The sequence below is a fragment of the Parambassis ranga genome, chromosome 16 (genome assembly GCF_900634625.1).
Source record: "Parambassis ranga chromosome 16, fParRan2.1, whole genome shotgun sequence".
Lineage (NCBI taxonomy): Eukaryota > Metazoa > Chordata > Actinopteri > Ambassidae > Parambassis > Parambassis ranga.
Window position 1 is genome coordinate 21,161,214 of NC_041036.1, and position 19,421 is coordinate 21,180,634.

The window sequence follows — 19,421 nt, forward strand, 5'->3', positions numbered from 1 at the left end:
TTTTGGAATGCGTCTATTCCCTATGGTGTCCTGAGTGGACACGGCGAATTTCAGCTCAATCCGATGACGTATGCGAGGCGTGAAAAGTTTGGCAGCAGGGTCACACATCGCCAAAAATGGCCACAAAAGGTAAAATGGCGGACTTCCTGTTGGGTTTGGAGGGGGGGTCCAAGAGACTTTTTTGTGCGTCTTGAGGTGATACATACGTGTGCTAATTTTCATAATCCTGTGTCAAACTGGCCAGAGGGGCTACGCGTTGGGGGCGCTATAGAGTCATTTTCCTATGTGCGTTTCAAACGTCAGCAAATTTCAAAATTTTTCGGGCGAATGAATTTTTCTACCAAGTTTGGTGAGTTTTTGGGCATGTTAAGGCCCCCAAAAATGCGATCTAAGGGGGGGAAGGAAGAAAAAAAAAAATGAAAAATAATAATCCTAAGGGTTTCAATAGGGCTCTTGCACCATTCGGTGCTCGGGCCCTAATAATAATCCTAAGGGTTTCAATAGGGCTCTTGCACCATTCGGTGCTCGGGCCCTAATAATCCTAAGGGTTTCAATAGGGCTCTTGCACCATTCGGTGCTCGGGCCCTAATAATAATCCTAAGGGTTTCAATAGGGCTCTTGCACCATTCAGTGCTCGGGCCCTAATAATAGTCCTAAGGGTTTCAATAGGGCTCTTGCACCATTCGGTGCTCGGGCCCTAAATAATAATCCTAAGGGTTTCAATAGGGCTCTTGCACCATTCGGTGAGAGTGCAAAAGATGCAATGGTGCAAGTCAGTGCAGTTGGCATAATGTAACAGTCCAGGAATAGTTTGAGTTATAGCAGCTTATATGAGACTGGTGTGACATGACAGGGTAAAAAGTGACTGGTGCACAGAGTTCCTTTGGTAAAGTGGCTGGTACAAAGAGTTCCTATCTTGGGTGGTGGTAGGGGTGAGGGGATGGTGGTAGGGGTAGGGGGTGGGGGGTGGTGTCAGGGAAGGGGGAGAAAGTGGGGCACAGCAGGGAGAGAGTTCAGCTTCCTGACAGCCTGGTGGATGAAGCTGTCCCTCAGTCTGCTGGTCCTGGCCCGGAGGCTGCGCAGTCTCTTTCCTGATGGCAGCAGACTGAAGAAGCGGTGTGAAGGGTGGGTGGGGTCTCCTGTGATGCGGAGGGCCTTTCGGGTGAGACGGCTGTCGTAGAGGTCTTGGAGGGAGGGGAGAGGGACGCCGGTGATCCTCTCAGCTGCTCTCACTATGCGATGAAGCGTCTTCCTGCAGGTGGCGGTGCAGGCTCCGTACCACACAGTGATGCAGCTGGACAGGATGCTCTCAACAGCCCCTCTGTAGAAGGTGCACAGGATGGAGGGAGGGGCTCTGGCTCTTTTGAGCTTGCGGAGGAAGTAGAGGCGCTGCTGTGCCTTCTTGGTCAGGGATGCAGTGTTGTTAGTCCAGGAGAGGTCCTCAGTGATGTGCACACCCAGGAACTTGGTGCTGCTCACCTGCTCCACAGCAGCACCGTCGATGGTCAGAGGGGTGTGCTGACTCTGTGCTCTCCTGTAGTCCACAACCATCTCCTTTGTCTTCTCCACATTCAGGGAGAGGCTGTGATCTCTGCACCACCCGGCCAGAAGGTGCACCTCATTCCTGTAGTATGTTTCATCTCCACCGGAGATGAGACCCACCACAGTTGTGTCGTCCGCAAACTTCACAAAGATGTTGGTGTTGTGTGTTGGCGTGCAGTCATGGGTCAGCAGAGTGAAGAGGAGGGGGCTCAGCACACATCCTTGGGGAGCCCCGGTGTTCATTATGATGGTGCTGGATGTGTTTCTGCCGACCCGCACTGTCTGAGGTCTCCCGGTGAGGAAGTCCAGCAGCCAGTTGCACAGCAAGGAGTTCAGCCCCAGCTGGTCCAGTTTGTTGATGAGCTGCTGTGGGATGATGGTGTTGAATGCTGAGCTGAAGTCTATGAACAGCATTCGAACGTATGAGTCTTTATTTTCCAGGTGGGTGAGAGCTGTGTGGAGTGCTGTGGAAACAGCATCACTGGTTGACCGGTTGGGCCGATATGCAAACTGGAAGGGGTCCAGAGAGGGAGGAAGGGCCGTCTTGATGTGTTTCATGACTAACCGTTCAAAGCACTGTATGATGATGGGTGTGAGTGCTACTGGACGGTAGTCATTGAAGCAGGCGGGGGTGGACTTCTTCGGCACAGGGATGATCGTGGTGGCTTTGAAGCAGGTGGGGACAACAGCCTGGCTCAGTGAGATGTTGAAGATGTCTGTAAACACCTCAGCGAGCTCCTCAGCACAGTCTCTGAGCACACGGCCAGGTATGTTGTCAGGACCGGGAGCTTTGCGTGCGTTGATCTGGCTGAGAGATGTCTTCACGCTGGCTCGGGACAGGGAAAATACCTGGTCAGTGGGAGAGGATGTGATCTTTTGTGCAGGAGTGCTGTTGAGTGCTTCAAAGCGTCCGAAGAAGTCATTCAGCTGGTTCAGCAGAGAGGTGTCGCTGTCACAGGTCTGTGGTGGGGGCTTGTAGTCTGTGATGGTCTGTATCCCCCGCCACAGGCTCCGGGTGTCCCTGCTGTCGCTGAAGTGGTGGGCAACCCTCCTGGAGTACTGTCTCTTCGCCTTCCTGATGCCACGGGACAGGTCGGCTCTGGCTAACTTTAGGCTGGTGTCGTCGCCTCTTCTGAAGGCAGCGTTCCTGGCCCTCAGCAGCCTGTAGACCTCCCCTGTCAGCCATGGTTTCTGACTGGCTCGAATGCTGACAGTCCTGGTTTCAGTTACATCATCAATGCATTTGGTGATGTAAGCAGTGACAGTCTCTGAGTACTCCTGGAGGTCAGTGCAGTTGTTGTGGGTTGCAGCCTGCTTAAACACATCCCAGTCTGTTGTGCTGAAACAGTCCTGTAAAGCTCCTGTGGCTCCCTCCGGCCACACTCTCACTTCTTTTCGGACCGGTTTGGCAACTTTTACCAGTGGTCTGTATGCTGGCATTAGCATAACAGTGATGTGATCAGAAGCTCCGAGGTGGGGGAGGGGGAGGGCTTTGTACGCGCCTCTCTGGGTGGTGTAAACATTGTCCAGTGTGTTGTTGCCACGAGTTGGAAAGTCTATGTGTTTGTGAAGTTTTGGAAACACAGTCTTGGGGTCTGCATGGTTGAAATCACCCGCCAGGATGAGAAAAGCATCCGGGTGGGCTGTCTGCTGCTCACTGACCTGCAGGTAGAGCTCATTCAGTGCGTCGCTCCTGTTGTTGTTGCTGGAGCTCGGCGGGATGTACGCAGCTACAAGCAGTATAGCTGTAAACTCCCGTGGCAGGTAAAACGGCCGGCACTTTATAATCATAAGCTCCGCAAGTGGCGAGCAGTGTTTTGAGACCACAGCAGCGTCCCGACACCAAGAGTCATTGATGTAAACACAGAGCCCGCCGCCGCGGGTCTTACCTCCTTCAACCAAGGCTCTGTCCGCTCTGAAACACGCTAGGCGGTCGAGCTGAATGGCGGAGTCCGGGATGCTGTCGTTCAGCCATGTTTCCGTAAACACAAACACACAACACTCCCTTATAGTCCTCTGTGTGGCGCGAAGTAGCCGGATATAGTCCATTTTGTTGTCCAAAGAGCGTACGTTGGCCAGTACGATGCTAGGGATGGCCGGCTTATGTGGGTTAGCCGCTAGCCTGGTCCGTATCCCTCCGCGCTTGCCCCTCTTCTGCTTCCTTTCACACCGCCTGTGGCGCTTCCACTGCGGGCGAGATGGTGTTGCAGGGGCCGGTAGAGGTGCCGGCAGGCGGAGTAGTCCACAGTCCCGTAGCTCTTCAGCGATTGCAGGGTCTAACTCAACATTTACAGTTCTGCTGATGTTAAAAAGTAGCTCACGGCTGTATGTGCGCTTCCTGACATACAAACACGGCGATGACTTGCTATAAGTCTGCGGCACGTGTAACATAGAACACGAAAACAATGAAGAATCGGGAGAGAGAGAAGCCGCCGCACGTGTCTGCGCCGCCATGTGTTGTTTCTGGCTGAGTTTTGAAAATCTAACTCTAACTCTAATAGTCTAATAACTAGCTTATAGATGGTATAAATCTAATAACTCAGGCCCTTTGTTCAACTGGAAACAAAATAAAATTAATAAATAACCGTTTAATCAGAATCATACCCAGTAATCAGCATTTTGCTGTTTTAATTGCTTTGCAGCAGTCAAACTAATAATGCAAAAGAAAAGTTACTGGTGACAATATCGGAAATTATTGTATGTTAGTAGAAAAGCAGTATACAAAATCATTATTTTGTGAACACAGCAGTGTTGTTGATTTTATTTGTTGATATTATATCAAATATATAATTATAATATAATTATCATTATTATAATATAATTATATAATATATAAAAACCATGTTTGACATTCCTCAGAGGATTTAGACCTTGATTGCATCATTTTTAAAATATCAGTCATCATCCTTGATGACAACAACATGAAATGTACTAATGTGCATGTGTACGTGTGCACGTAATGCACTGTACACTGTGCACTGTAATACACTTTTTTCTTTATATACTGTATTTAAATCTGTATCTTGTATATATAATATATAAATTATATATTATATATTAGTATGTTCTGTGCCTAACAGGTTGTGTTTTGTCCCAAACTGTTAAGTAACACACACCCTTTTCTTTATATACTGTACATAAATCTGTTTTGTCTCAGATGTTAAGTAACAGATATACTGTACAAACACATTTGGTTTGTCAGCTTGTGCAAGAACTTAGTATAATGGTTTTGTAGTTCTGAGTAAGAACCTGGGACCATGCTGAGTTGTTGCACTAGTTGGAGACTCACTCTCCTCAGCACTCTACATAGGACAGAATGTTTTCAATTTTTCCCCAAACAAAGTGCAGATATCCTCCTCTGTTTGGTGGAGAGTCAACCACAGCAGCAGTGCTGCTTGAGTTAGACTCATCCTCAACTTCTTGGCTTGCTGAGGGAGTCGTCACCTTTGCACTGGTGCTGGCTGAGGGAGTCTAATCCTCAACACCTTGGCTTGTTGAGTCAGTCTCGACTTCAACACCTTGGCTTGTTGAGGGAGTCTCGACTTCAACACCTTGGCTTGTTGAGGGAGTCTCGACTTCAACTCCTTGGCTTGTTGAGGGAGTCTCGACTTCAACTCCTTGGCTTGTTGAGGGAGTCTCGTCCTCATCTATTGCTCCAGTTACAGCAGGTGCCAGCCTTCGTTTAACATTGGAAGCAACAGAAACAATCTTCCTCTTGCAACTACTGAAGAAGTCTGTTATAGAAGATCTTCTAAGCACACCTGATCTTATCAACAACCAAGAAAGTGAAGCTGTTGATCCAATGACAACAATGGCTAGCCCCATTCTGGTCAACAGTTGTTTCTTGGTGTTATTTGATAAAAAGTATGTTAGACTGTGTTCATCATCCAGTTGTATTTTAACCATCCCCTGGTCTGGTAGAAATATTTCAAAACTCCCTTCTGGTGAATTGAATCCAAATGTCTGTTTGGCTCTCAGAACAGCGTTTTGTGGGATTCCTTCAATGTATTGATATAGGTTGGGGAACAATAACTTTAGTGGACAGAACCGAGTCATGTTGCTGGTCAATGGAAGTCTGTGAGAATGATATATGCTACATGTATAAAGGTTTTAATGACATCATGACATCAAAAGTGACATCACAGAAGTGCCTTTGATCTGCCCACATAGGCTCCGCCCACTCTCTGCTGTATGACATCAGAATGTCTGTATTTTAAATTAGCAGAGAATCAGCTTGTTCTATATGTCATGTACAGTGTCTGGGCGCCCCTTAGGGAAATCACTGCATCAGTTTGTCACTTGCTGAGCTTTTGAAGCAGCGGCTTCATTTTAACATATGTTATACATTTATATATTCTAGATGATTTTTTAACTCTAAATAATATAATATTTATATATATATATAAATAATATAAAAAATATAAATAAATAAATTTGAACACGATGCGCGCGGACAGTGGAGCGGTGACGTCAGTAGTGTTTCGTGCAGGCGGACAATGCGCTGATCTGAATCAGCAGCTGTGTACACACACACACACACACACACACACACACACACACACACACACACACACACACACAGAGGAACAGCCGCTGTCTGCGCCGATGGGAGGAACGTAACGCGTGTTTTCTTCATGTTGTCGACACACAGAGGTATGTGTACAGTATAGTGCCGTGTTATCTTCATACACACATATTATTAACGTGATATTTGTGTTTTTATGAGGAATTGAGCCGGGTTCCCTACAGTCAAGGCGCGGTGCGGATCTACTGTAACCCTCTTTAATAGAGGCTAATAGTGCGCAGGCTAACTCAGCACATTCATTGACAAACAGGCAGATATATCTTTCTGATTGATTATGACGGCGCTATGAAGGACAGTATACAGCATCATCTCAGTGAAGTAGGTCGTGACGCGCTGAGCTGCACTGTACTCATTACTAATTCATGTCATCACAATGCTAACACACAGCAGGTAAGAAGCGGTGTGAAGGGTGGGTGGGGTCTCCTGTGATGCGGAGGGCCTTTCGGGTGAGACGGCTGTCGTAGAGGTCTTGGAGGGAGGGGAGAGGGACGCCGGTGATCCTCTCAGCTGCTCTCACTATGCGATGAAGCGTCTTCCTGCAGGTGGCGGTGCAGGCTCCGTACCACACAGTGATGCAGCTGGACAGGATGCTCTCAACAGCCCCTCTGTAGAAGGTGCACAGGATGGAGGGAGGGGCTCTGGCTCTTTTGAGCTTGCGGAGGAAGTAGAGGCGCTGCTGTGCCTTCTTGGTCAGGGATGCAGTGTTGTTAGTCCAGGAGAGGTCCTCAGTGATGTGCACACCCAGGAACTTGGTGCTGCTCACCTGCTCCACAGCAGCACCGTCGATGGTCAGAGGGGTGTGCTCACTGTGTGCTCTCCTGTAGTCCACAACCATCTCCTTTGTCTTCTCCACATTCAGGGAGAGGCTGTGATCTCTGCACCACCCGGCCAGAAGGTGCACCTCATTCCTGTAGTATGTTTCATCTCCACCGGAGATGAGACCCACCACAGTTGTGTCGTCCGCAAACTTCACAAAGATGTTGGTGTTGTGTGTTGGCGTGCAGTCATGGGTCAGCAGAGTGAAGAGGAGGGGGCTCAGCACACATCCTTGGGGAGCCCCGGTGTTCATTATGATGGTGCTGGATGTGTTTCTGCCGACCCGCACTGTCTGAGGTCTCCCGGTGAGGAAGTCCAGCAGCCAGTTGCACAGCAAGGAGTTCAGCCCCAGCTGGTCCAGTTTGTTGATGAGCTGCTGTGGGATGATGGTGTTGAATGCTGAGCTGAAGTCTATGAACAGCATTCGAACGTATGAGTCTTTATTTTCCAGGTGGGTGAGAGCTGTGTGGAGTGCTGTGGAAACAGCATCACTGGTTGACCGGTTGGGCCGATATGCAAACTGGAAGGGGTCCAGAGAGGGAGGAAGGGCCGTCTTGATGTGTTTCATGACTAACCGTTCAAAGCACTTCATGATGATGGGTGTGAGTGCTACTGGACGGTAGTCATTGAAGCAGGCGGGGGTGGACTTCTTTGGCACAGGGATGATCGTGGTGGCTTTGAAGCAGGTGGGGACAACAGCCTGGCTCAGTGAGATGTTGAAGATGTCTGTAAACACCTCAGCGAGCTCCTCAGCACAGTCTCTGAGCACACAGCCAGGTATGTTGTCAGGACCGGGAGCTTTGCGTGCGTTGATCTGGCTGAGAGATGTCTTCACGCTGGCTCGGGACAGGGAAAATACCTGGTCAGTGGGAGAGGATGTGATCTTTTGTGCAGGAGTGCTGTTGAGTGCTTCAAAGCGTCCGAAGAAGTCATTCAGCTGGTTCAGCAGAGAGGTGTCGCTGTCACAGGTCTGTGGTGGGGGCTTGTAGTCTGTGATGGTCTGTATCCCCCGCCACAGGCTCCGGGTGTCCCTGCTGTCGCTGAAGTGGTGGGCAACCCTCCTGGAGTACTGTCTCTTCGCCTTCCTGATGCCACGGGACAGGTCGGCTCTGGCTAACTTTAGGCTGGTGTCGTCGCCTCTTCTGAAGGCAGCGTTCCTGGCCCTCAGCAGCCTGTAGACCTCCCCTGTCAGCCATGGTTTCTGACTGGCTCGAATGCTGACAGTCCTGGTTTCAGTTACATCATCAATGCATTTGGTGATGTAAGCAGTGACAGTCTCTGAGTACTCCTGGAGGTCAGTGCAGTTGTTGTGGGTTGCAGCCTGCTTAAACACATCCCAGTCTGTTGTGCTGAAACAGTCCTGTAAAGCTCCTGTGGCTCCCTCCGGCCACACTCTCACTTCTTTTCGGACCGGTTTGGCAACTTTTACCAGTGGTCTGTATGCTGGCATTAGCATAACAGTGATGTGATCAGAAGCTCCGAGGTGGGGGAGGGGGAGGGCTTTGTACGCGCCTCTCTGGGTGGTGTAAACATTGTCCAGTGTGTTGTTGCCACGAGTTGGAAAGTCTATGTGTTTGTGAAGTTTTGGAAACACAGTCTTGGGGTCTGCATGGTTGAAATCACCCGCCAGGATGAGAAAAGGATCCGGGTGGGCTGTCTGCTGCTCACTGACCTGCAGGTAGAGCTCATTCAGTGCGTCACTCCTGTTGTTGTTGCTGGAGCTCGGCGGGATGTACGCAGCTACAAGCAGTATAGCTGTAAACTCCCGTGGCAGGTAAAACGGCCGGCACTTAATAATCATAAGCTCCGCAAGTGGCGAGCAGTGTTTTGAGACCACAGCAGCGTCCCGACACCAAGAGTCATTGATGTAAACACAGAGCCCGCCGCCGCGGGTCTTACCTCCTTCAACCAAGGCTCTGTCCGCTCTGAAACACGCTAGGCGGTCGAGCTGAATGGCGGAGTCCGGGATGCTGTCGTTCAGCCATGTTTCCGTAAACACAAACACACAACACTCCCTTATAGTCCTCTGTGTGGCGCGAAGTAGCCGGATATAGTCCATTTTGTTGTCCAAAGAGCGTACGTTGGCCAGTACGATGCTAGGGATGGCCGGCTTATGTGGGTTAGCCGCTAGCCTGGTCCGTATCCCTCCGCGCTTGCCCCTCTTCTGCTTCCTTTCACACCGCCTGTGGCGCTTCCACTGCGGGCGAGATGGTGTTGCAGGGGCCGGTAGAGGTGCCGGCAGGCGGAGTAGTCCACAGTCCCGTAGCTCTTCAGCGATTGCAGGGTCTAACTCAACATTTACAGTTCTGCTGATGTTAAAAAGTAGCTCACGGCTGTATGTGCGCTTCCTGACATACAAACACGGCGATGACTTGCTATAAGTCTGCGGCACGTGTAACATAGAACACGAAAACAATGAAGAATCGGGAGAGAGAGAAGCCGCCGCACGTGTCTGCGCCGCCATGTGTTGTTTCTGGCTGAGTTTTGAAAATCTAACTCTAACTCTAATAGTCTAATAACTAGCTTATAGATGGTATAAATCTAATAACTCAGGCCCTTTGTTCAACTGGTAACAAAATAAAATTAATAAATAAATAACCGTTTAATCAGAATCATACCCAGTAATCAGCATTTTGCTGTTTTAATTGCTTTGCAGCAGTCAAACTAATAATGCAAAAGAAAAGTTACTGGTGACAATATCGGAAATTATTGTATGTTAGTAGAAAAGCAGTATACAAAATCATTATTTTGTGAACACAGCAGTGTTGTTGATTTTATTTGTTGATATTATATCAAATATATAATTATAATATAATTATCATTATTATAATATAATTATATAATATATAAAAACCATGTTTGACATTCCTCAGAGGATTTAGACCTTGATTGCATCATTTTTAAAATATCAGTCATCATCCTTGATGACAACAACATGAAATGTACTAATGTGCATGTGTACGTGTGCACGTAATGCACTGTACACTGTGCACTGTAATACACTTTTTTCTTTATATACTGTATTTAAATCTGTATCTTGTATATATAATATATAAATTATATATTATATATTAGTATGTTCTGTGCCTAACAGGTTGTGTTTTGTCCCAAACTGTTAAGTAACACACACCCTTTTCTTTATATACTGTACTTAAATCTGTTTTGTCTCAGATGTTAAGTAACAGATATACTGTACAAACACATTTGGTTTGTCAGCTTGTGCAAGAACTTAGTATAATGGTTTTGTAGTTCTGAGTAAGAACCTGGGACCATGCTGAGTTGTTGCACTAGTTGGAGACTCACTCTCCTCAGCACTCTACATAGGACAGAATGTTTTCAATTTTTCCCCAAACAAAGTGCAGATATCCTCCTCTGTTTGGTGGAGAGTCAACCACAGCAGCAGTGCTGCTTGAGTTAGACTCATCCTCAACTTCTTGGCTTGCTGAGGGAGTCGTCACCTTTGCACTGGTGCTGGCTGAGGGAGTCTAATCCTCAACACCTTGGCTTGTTGAGTCAGTCTCGACTTCAACACCTTGGCTTGTTGAGGGAGTCTCGACTTCAACTCCTTGGCTTGTTGAGGGAGTCTCGACTTCAACTCCTTGGCTTGTTGAGGGAGTCTCGACTTCAACTCCTTGGCTTGTTGAGGGAGTCTCGTCCTCATCTATTGCTCCAGTTACAGCAGGTGCCAGCCTTCGTTTAACATTGGAAGCAACAGAAACAATCTTCCTCTTGCAACTACTGAAGAAGTCTGTTATAGAAGATCTTCTAAGCACACCTGATCTTATCAACAACCAAGAAAGTGAAGCTGTTGATCCAATGACAACAATGGCTAGCCCCATTCTGGTCAACAGTTGTTTCTTGGTGTTATTTGATAAAAAGTATGTTAGACTGTGTTCATCATCCAGTTGTATTTTAACCATCCCCTGGTCTGGTAGAAATATTTCAAAACTCCCTTCTGGTGAATTGAATCCAAATGTCTGTTTGGCTCTCAGAACAGCGTTTTGTGGGATTCCTTCAATGGATTGATATAGGTTGGGGAACAATAACTTTAGTGGACAGAACCGAGTCATGTTGCCGGTCAATGGAAGTCTGTGAGAATGATATATGCTACATGTATAAAGGTTTTAATGACATCATGACATCAAAAGTGACATCACAGAAGTGCCTTTGATCTGCCCACATAGGCTCCGCCCACTCTCTGCTGTATGACATCAGAATGTCTGTATTTTAAATTAGCAGAGAATCAGCTTGTTCTATATGTCATGTACAGTGTCTGGGCGCCCCTTAGGGAAATCACTGCATCAGTTTGTCACTTGCTGAGCTTTTGAAGCAGCGGCTTCATTTTAACATATGTTATACATTTATATATTCTAGATGATGTTTTAACTCTAAATAATATAATATTTATATATATATATAAATAATATAAAAAATATAAATAAATAAATTTGAACACGATGCGCGCGGACAGTGGAGCGGTGACGTCAGTAGTGTTTCGTGCAGGCGGACAATGCGCTGATCTGAATCAGCAGCTGTGTACACACACACACACACACACACACACACACACACACACACACACACACACACACACACACACACACACACAGAGGAACAGCCGCTGTCTGCGCCGATGGGAGGAACGTAACGCGTGTTTTCTTCATGTTGTCGACACACAGAGGTATGTGTACAGTATAGTGCCGTGTTATCTTCATACACACATATTATTAACGTGATATTTGTGTTTTTATGAGGAATTGAGCCGGGTTCCCTACAGTCAAGGCGCGGTGCGGATCTACTGTAACCCTCTTTAATAGAGGCTAATAGTGCGCAGGCTAACTCAGCACATTCATTGACAAACAGGCAGATATATCTTTCTGATTGATTATGACGGCGCTATGAAGGACAGTATACAGCATCATCTCAGTGAAGTAGGTCGTGACGCGCTGAGCTGCACTGTACTCATTACTAATTCATGTCATCACAATGCTAACACACAGCAGGTGATGCACTTCCGGTAAACAGCTGGTGGTGAAGTTCTGCTGACGATATGTGCACAAAAGCTGAATTCTGCTCGGGTTAATGATCGGACTAAACTGGGAGGGGTGGTAGAAACAAAGCTCTGTCACACCTTAATATGATGTGGAACGAAGGTCACATTCAGATCCTCCTGACCTCCTGATGAGAGCAGAGTCTGGACCAATGTAGCCATCATGTGCACATTAATTGGTGTGATCACACAGTGAACAGTGTTCAAGTCTGAACAAACTGATTTTTCATAGTTATGACAACTGGTGTGACAGTATATGGTAAGTCTGATTTTGGTGTTTTGACTCTAATCTGGATCCAAACTTTGCATTGACAGGCAAAAGTCACACAGTAATACACACAACTAAGGCAACTGAGACACTGGCAGATCAGCTCTTTGTTTGTTGACTGACCTGCCCGTTCTCCAGACCTGAATCCAACGTCCCAGGTGTGCTCGATTGTCCAGGAGTTGACTGATGCTTTAATCCAGGTCTGGGAGGAGATCCCTCAGAAGAACATCCACCGCCTCATCAGGAGCATGCCCAGTTGTTGTAGGGAGGTCATACAGGCACGTGGAGGCCACACACACTACTGAGCCTCAGTCTGACTTGTCTTGAGGAACTTCCACTCAAGTTGGATCAGCCTGTGATGTGATTTTCCACTTTCATTCTGAGTATGGTTCCAAATCCAGACCTCCATGGGTTAATAATATTGATTTACATTGTTCTCAACGTATTCCACTATGTAATGAATGAAGATTTTCAACTGGAATATTTGATTCATTGAGATCTAGGAGGTGTTATTTTAGTGTTCCTTTATTTTTTTAACAGTGTATTTAGAACCAAGCACCAACCTCTGGGTGTTTATTCTGTGTGAACATGTCACATAAATTCAGAGACTTGCCCTTTAGGATATCTTCCAATGTACTCAACATTGTTGGAATCTAAGCTGCTCTGTTTTCTCTACAGATCATCTCAAAAAATGGAGGGAGGAAATTTGTAAGTATAACTCTGTATTCTTTATGATTCGACATTAATCAGTGGGTTCTTTCAGGATTCTTTGCAGCCACAACATTGTTCCAACCTTCTCTGTCATTGCAGTTACTCCGGGGACTATCTGGACCGCTTCATCCAAAGCCAGGACTCGTCTGTGGTGAACAAGTTCCAGCAGAAGTACTGGAAAACCAAACAGACGCTCATCAAGGTCACTGGGAAGAAGGAGGACGAACATGTGGTGGCATCAGACGCAGATCTGGATGCCAAACTGGAGGTGAGGAGGAACATCAAAACTCTGTGACAGCCTCGGCCACAATAAAGGATACCAGTATCCCACCTCATCCCAACCATTTTGATAAAGGTTATTGCTGGTATAAACTGTTTTAGCCTTTGTTTATTTGCAACAGTTACAATAAAGTGGTTGTGATGACAGTTTGTAGCCTTGAATTGATGGGGTTTGTCAAGCGCGGTGCATTCAGGGGCCATTGAAAAGTTCAAGGTCTGAGCTTTTACAGTTGCTTTCTATGACAGAAGTGTAACTTTGATGAGAGTTCTGATGGTGGTTTGCCTTGTTTGCAGTCATCAGTCTCTTTCTGTTGTCTGACTTTATTCTTATGTGCTGCAGGTATTTCACTCTATCCAGAGAACATGCATGGAGCTGCTGAAGGTCATCGAGCAGTACCAGAAAAGGATCTGCTGTAGGTTTCCCTAAACTGCACAAATACTTTATGGAGATATACGCCAAGTAATGTTAGGCAACACACAGGCATCCCTCCATTTGACCATGTCCAGGTGTAGGCCAGGATTTAAAGACCCTAACACTCCACCCTAAACTCTGTCCTTTATGAATTTATTTGCAGGAATAATGAGGATCCTGAACATAAATATATGTCTGTATGAAATACTAAATGACCGTCTCTCCTGTGCAGTCCTTTCCCAGGAGGAGAGCGAGCTGGGCCGCTTCCTGCGCTCACAGGGCTCACAGGACAAAACAAGGGCTGGGAAGATCATGCAGGCCACAGGGAAGGCACTGTGCTTCTCCTCGCAGCAGAGGTAGGCTGCATGCTCACCGTCTACAGCAGACCACAGGCCTTAATCATTTATATAACTGCACCAGCAATTTGCCTTAAACCACAAAAAGGGAACAGAGAAGAGTGAAGACAGCTGATTGTGTTTTTTTCTCTAAATGACTGCTTGGCTGCCTATGAGGGTTATAGTGTAGTGTGTGTGTGAGGGACTGTTTCCTGGTGTGCAGTGTTTAGCTGCAAACTCTTCAGGTTTCAGGCTACAATACAATTCCTTCACAGCATCTGAGTCCATGCCACAGATGGTGGTTTCTGTTTATTGATTATAGGACAAAGACAATTACTTGTCCAGTTACACTAAAAAGTATCTGCCCACACACTAACAATAATCCCTGCACAGAGGTGGCGATCATGAGCAGCTGGTTGTGATGTGTGTATGACAGACGGGGATTCAGTGACAAGCTGCATCAAAGATTATTTATTCACATACTGCATGTTAACGTTTGTTAATGTTCTATCTCTACAGACTAGCTCTGAGGAACCCTCTGTGCCGTTTGTACCAAGAGGTGGAGACTTTTCGCTATCGAGCCATCTCAGACACGTGGCTGACGGTGAATCGAATGGAGCAGTCCAGGACCGAATACCGCGGAGCACTGCTCTGGATGAAGGACGTGTCTCAGGAGCTCGATCCAGACACACATAAACAGATGGAGAAATTCCGCAAGGTTTGTCCTTAACTGAGTCAGAAGCTGCCTGAGGAGTCCTCAAATTAATTGTTCTTTAGTCAAATGAATGGCTGCCGCCTAGCCTTGGGTCCACTGATGATAAAATGGAGCGTGTTTTCTGCCTGGAGCAACTTAAAAACACTAATATTATCAAGTAAAAAAAAAACATTAGGATTACAATTTATTTCAATTTCCCCATTTTCTGCAGGGCTTATTAATTAATGACAAGAGTCAATTTAATGTTCAGCCCAAAAAACATGTTCATTAACCAGTTCCATGCAGCCTCTTGTCTTTCCTTTTTCAGTCTAAAAACCCAAAGGCTTCTACAACAGCATGTTACAAAAAAAGGCCACTAGAGGGCAAAAGACACCCACAAATGGATGGTGCAAAGAGCAAGTGTATACATATATCCACACATAAATACCAAAGTTTTACATGGTGTGTTTAGGTGTGGGTCTTAGAATTAGGCAAATACAGCAGCTCTACTGGTTAAATCCTGTGAAAGCAGTAAGAGCACATTTAGCTTTGTCCACATGTTTACTTTTTGGCTTCATTTTGTTAATGGCACTGTGAAAAAAGATGTAACATGTTGTTGTGTACACTGTATTGAGGTGCTAAGCTTTATTTGGGACACTTTCAGGTTCAGACCCAGGTGCGCACTACAAAAACAAGCTTTGACAAACTGAAGAATGATGTCTGCCAGAAAGTAGACCTGCTGGGAGCCAGTCGCTGCAACCTCCTGTCTCACGTCTTGACCACATACCAGGTACACAGCACCACAGATCACACTGATCCTAAATGTCTTTGTTTACAAAGGCTTTACTGCAGGTGGCACGGCAGGAAGGAGCATGAAGGAAACAGTGGAGGTTTAACTATCACATACAGAGGGCAGACACACAACGAAGTAAGAGAAACTGTTCATTTACCTTTCAGACGACACTTTTGCACTTCTGGGAGAAAACGTCCCACACTATGGCAGCCATTCACGAAAGCTTCAAGGGATGTCAGCACTACGACTTCTCCTCGCTTAAGGTCACAGAGCTTTTCCATAGATCCAAAAGCCTGACACTGGAGACACAGCTCATAACTAAAAGTAGCGATTTTCTCATTCAGACGTTACAGGACCCCATGGACAAGCTGCCAAAAAAGAAAGGGAAGAAGAAGATTAAGGCAGAGACACAAGATGGGAACAAAGCCGAGACTACAGGCGACCAGTGAGTTTGAATGCATTTCATTTGGAGTGAAGGTGTTTATCCATGCTGTGTATGAACAGATCGTTTCTCCTGTTCCTGTTTATAGACTCATCTCACTACAAACTGAAAACACTAGCGACCGGACCAGAGAAGGTAAAGATCTTCCAGACATCCACAGTACTTGGACCTCTGAGTGGGCAACAGTTAGATGTTTCTCATGTAAACGTATATTTGTTAGTGTTTGTTGCTCTCTAAGGCTGATTCAGAGGCCTTCTTGAGTAACTGAGATAGACATGTGCAGGCAGGAGAGACTGATTGTCATGTGTCTTTTCAGTAAACAGAATGATGCCTTATCCAGCTCTAAGTCCATACCTTATAGAGACCCTGTGCTGCCAGAATTTTAAGCTGTAATACCTCCTTAAGTTACACTGACTACAAGAAGACAAAGTAAAAGCAGCTTGTTCACTTTAATGATACAGTAATGATGGCTCTCCTCTCTGCCTGTCCAGAATCAGAGGGAGAGGAGAAGGACAGCATGGCCTTACTAAATGAGATCCTGGGCGGCTTGTCTGTGGATGAGGGGGATTTTTCTCGCGAGTGGACTGCAGTGTTTGGAGAGACCGAGGACGGAACCAGTTTAGCATCCGGCAGACCGGCAGAGACCCAGCAGGAGGACAGCTCCTTCTTTCTGCCATCACAGCTGCTGGACCAGAGCTTGAATAATCTGCCGTCTTCCACGTCAGGTCAGAGAGAATCTATCTGTGTCATTGCACAGCTGTGCTTTTGTAAAGCAGAAAAATAGGTGATGTGAATGAAGTACTAACCTAAGCAGTCACATAATCTCTGTGATTGAGTCCTATAAAAACACAAAACCTGCTGCGTTTTCTGCCTTGCTCTCAATACTGCCTTTAAAAGTCACATCTGTGAGAGTCATAGATGGAGGCCATTAAAATGTGGTGATTAAATGTGCTTGCTCTGTTCATAACTGCCAACTAGTTTCCATTTCATCCAGGCCGGGGCACTGGCAGCCACCACCTTGTCTGGTTTTGTCGATTTGGTTTTGTCTACTTAGACGGTTCCAATGTAGAACAATTCAGGTCACCATCTAGATTATACACAACATCGTTGTAATAAGCCTGTAATCTACAATAAGCAGATAAGCAAACTGCTCAAGAGTCCTTTCAAGAGTTAGTACCCCCTCTCTAAAATTCTGTATTTTATGTGTAAAAAATATAAGAATCATCTTATTGTTGTGGGTCAAATACAACCTCAGACAAAACCATCTATTGTTTTACTGTGCCACTATTTATGGAGCAGAAATGAAGCCAAAAGGGACAAAAAACAAAACAACAAGTCATCATCCCTCCACCACCGTGCTGACAGTGTGTGTGAGGTGTTTCTGCTGAAATGGTTTCAGCAGACATGGTGGTGATCATTAAGACCAAACAGCTCCTCTCATGTGTCCAGAGGACATTGTTCCACAAGTGTTGTTCTTTGTTCAGATGCAGTTTAGTGAACCTCAGTCCTGCTTCCATGAAGAGTCTTTCTCCTGGTATCCCTTCAAACTGTACTAGTCTTCTTGTAACTGTGCTGTGACATTAATTAATTGATACTTATGTTTTTTAGACAAAAAGCAGAGGGGGGGGGGGGTACTAACTTTTGAACAGGACTATAACATCCAACAATGTTTAAATAAAACATCAGGTGCCTCTTTACCCTCTCTGCTCCACTTACACTGATGTTTAAGAAAATAGTGAGCGATGAGGGAGGAAGGAGACATTTTAAGTTTGGCTGTTGTCAGTCACATCTTGTGGGAAAAACAGAGTACATGTCAGAGAGGTCACGCTTCCAAGAAGCAGCAGCAGCCAAAAGCATCCGGAAAAATCACACAATCCAAATATTCTCCTGAAGTCAGGGTGCAACAATAAAATGTCTAAGCTACCTTTACAAAAAAATCACACTATTAATAGCAGGCCTTACAATAAAGTGTTGGAGCAGAAGCTGCACAACGTAAATAAACATCCACAGCTTGTATCTGCTGTAAGGAATATGAACAGCACATTCCACAGTCTCCATGGTGATGTTGCTGCATACTGTATTTTCTGGATACACACAGGATGAAATTAAAGCAAATATTCCTGAAACAAAACCTCAGAGTTGTACTCACATCCTGTGTTTAATAAACCATCAGACGTGTTTCGTTTGCCGTAAAAAAGTAAATGTTTGTCTAATAGACGAGATCAGTCCACATCAGCACAGACAGAGGACATGATTTATTTGCTGGATGGAGCTTTGGCACATTAACTGTCCCCCAATGATTAGTCCAAATCTGTGTCTCCACTTCAGATTGGGCCGGGACCATTCCACAGCTTGTCACCCAGGCAACCGAGCACTCATCTGGAGCCAATCAGAATACTCAGAAGCCCGCAGTGAAAGGTAGGAGGAGGCCAAATGAGTATAACATGTGAGAGAGAACAGTGGAACCAAAGCCTGTGTTTATGGGTGCTTTCTTAGAACTTGTGGCATGTTTCCATTCATATTTCAAAACTCGGCCAGATGCAGTTTTTACAGCACAAAAGAGGGCTGTTTATGTTGGTGCTGGTAACATTTATCCTTCCTTTCACAGAAACAACAGGGACATCCAAAGACCTCTCAGCATGGTTTAACCTGTTTGCTGACTTGGACCCCCTCTCCAATCCCGATGCCGTCGGCAAAACCGACACGGAGCACGAACTTCATAATGCATAGTTCCATCTGAGATTGGTACAGGATACAGCATGATAACACCGTCACCGTGACAACACACACTTAGTGGGCCTCATAAAAGCGCTAACTAGTGCAATCATTAACATCCTAGTGTGTTCCATGATTTTAGTGGTCCATTCTGACATAGCAACACAACCACAGCGTAGAGAAGTCTTGGCGCTCATGGTGGACCATACAGGTATCATAAAGCTTTTTGGCAACTTTACCAATTTTTTTTAAATTAGAGCTCTGCAAGAAAAGACCAAGTATTTTGTGACTTTTTCCTTGATCTGGGGACTCAAGCAGACATCTCATATACTACATAAGACAAGCGAAATAGACAGACGCTGTAGGCCTATGTGTAATTGTTGAACCAAGGAGAAGCCAGCAATTTATTTAAGATCTTATAGTAAAACAAGGGCTGGAAAATTCTACAGTAACAAGACATTAGCCCAGCTCTCACGGTGGCAGTGTTATGCTGCTGAAAGTCTCCCACAAACAACAAAGCTCTGCTATGAAACAAAGGAAACATTTACAAGCCAGGTCAAACATTTAATGTTCTGCACAGATACCTCAGTGTAAGTGGAACAATGAGCCTTCAACATTCGCTGCCTTGGAAATTGGTAGTCTCTCGTAGCATACATGCTTTATTTACAGCTCTCATTACTCAAGATTGCAAACAGGGAGAGAAAGATCACAGTGCAATAGTTCATGTGTTGACAAAGTTGTGTAACAAGCTAGAGTTTTAATGCATTCACAAAAGATTA

General features: G+C 45.8%; 1 protein-coding gene across 1 annotated transcript; it reads left to right on the forward strand.

The window, feature by feature from the left end:
* The first annotated feature begins 11,550 nt into the window (after positions 1–11,550).
* ica1 (islet cell autoantigen 1) lies at positions 11,551–19,348 on the forward strand. Its single transcript, XM_028425807.1, has 13 exons — positions 11,551–11,624; positions 12,940–12,969; positions 13,072–13,240; positions 13,592–13,664; positions 13,896–14,019; positions 14,518–14,716; positions 15,357–15,482; positions 15,650–15,748; positions 15,830–15,930; positions 16,016–16,062; positions 16,419–16,652; positions 18,256–18,345; positions 18,536–19,348. Exons 2-13 carry the CDS (start codon positions 12,953–12,955, stop codon positions 18,655–18,657), a joined length of 1,401 nt encoding a protein of 466 aa, XP_028281608.1. The 5' UTR covers positions 11,551–11,624; positions 12,940–12,952; the 3' UTR covers positions 18,658–19,348.
* Positions 19,349–19,421: the final 73 nt, after the last annotated feature.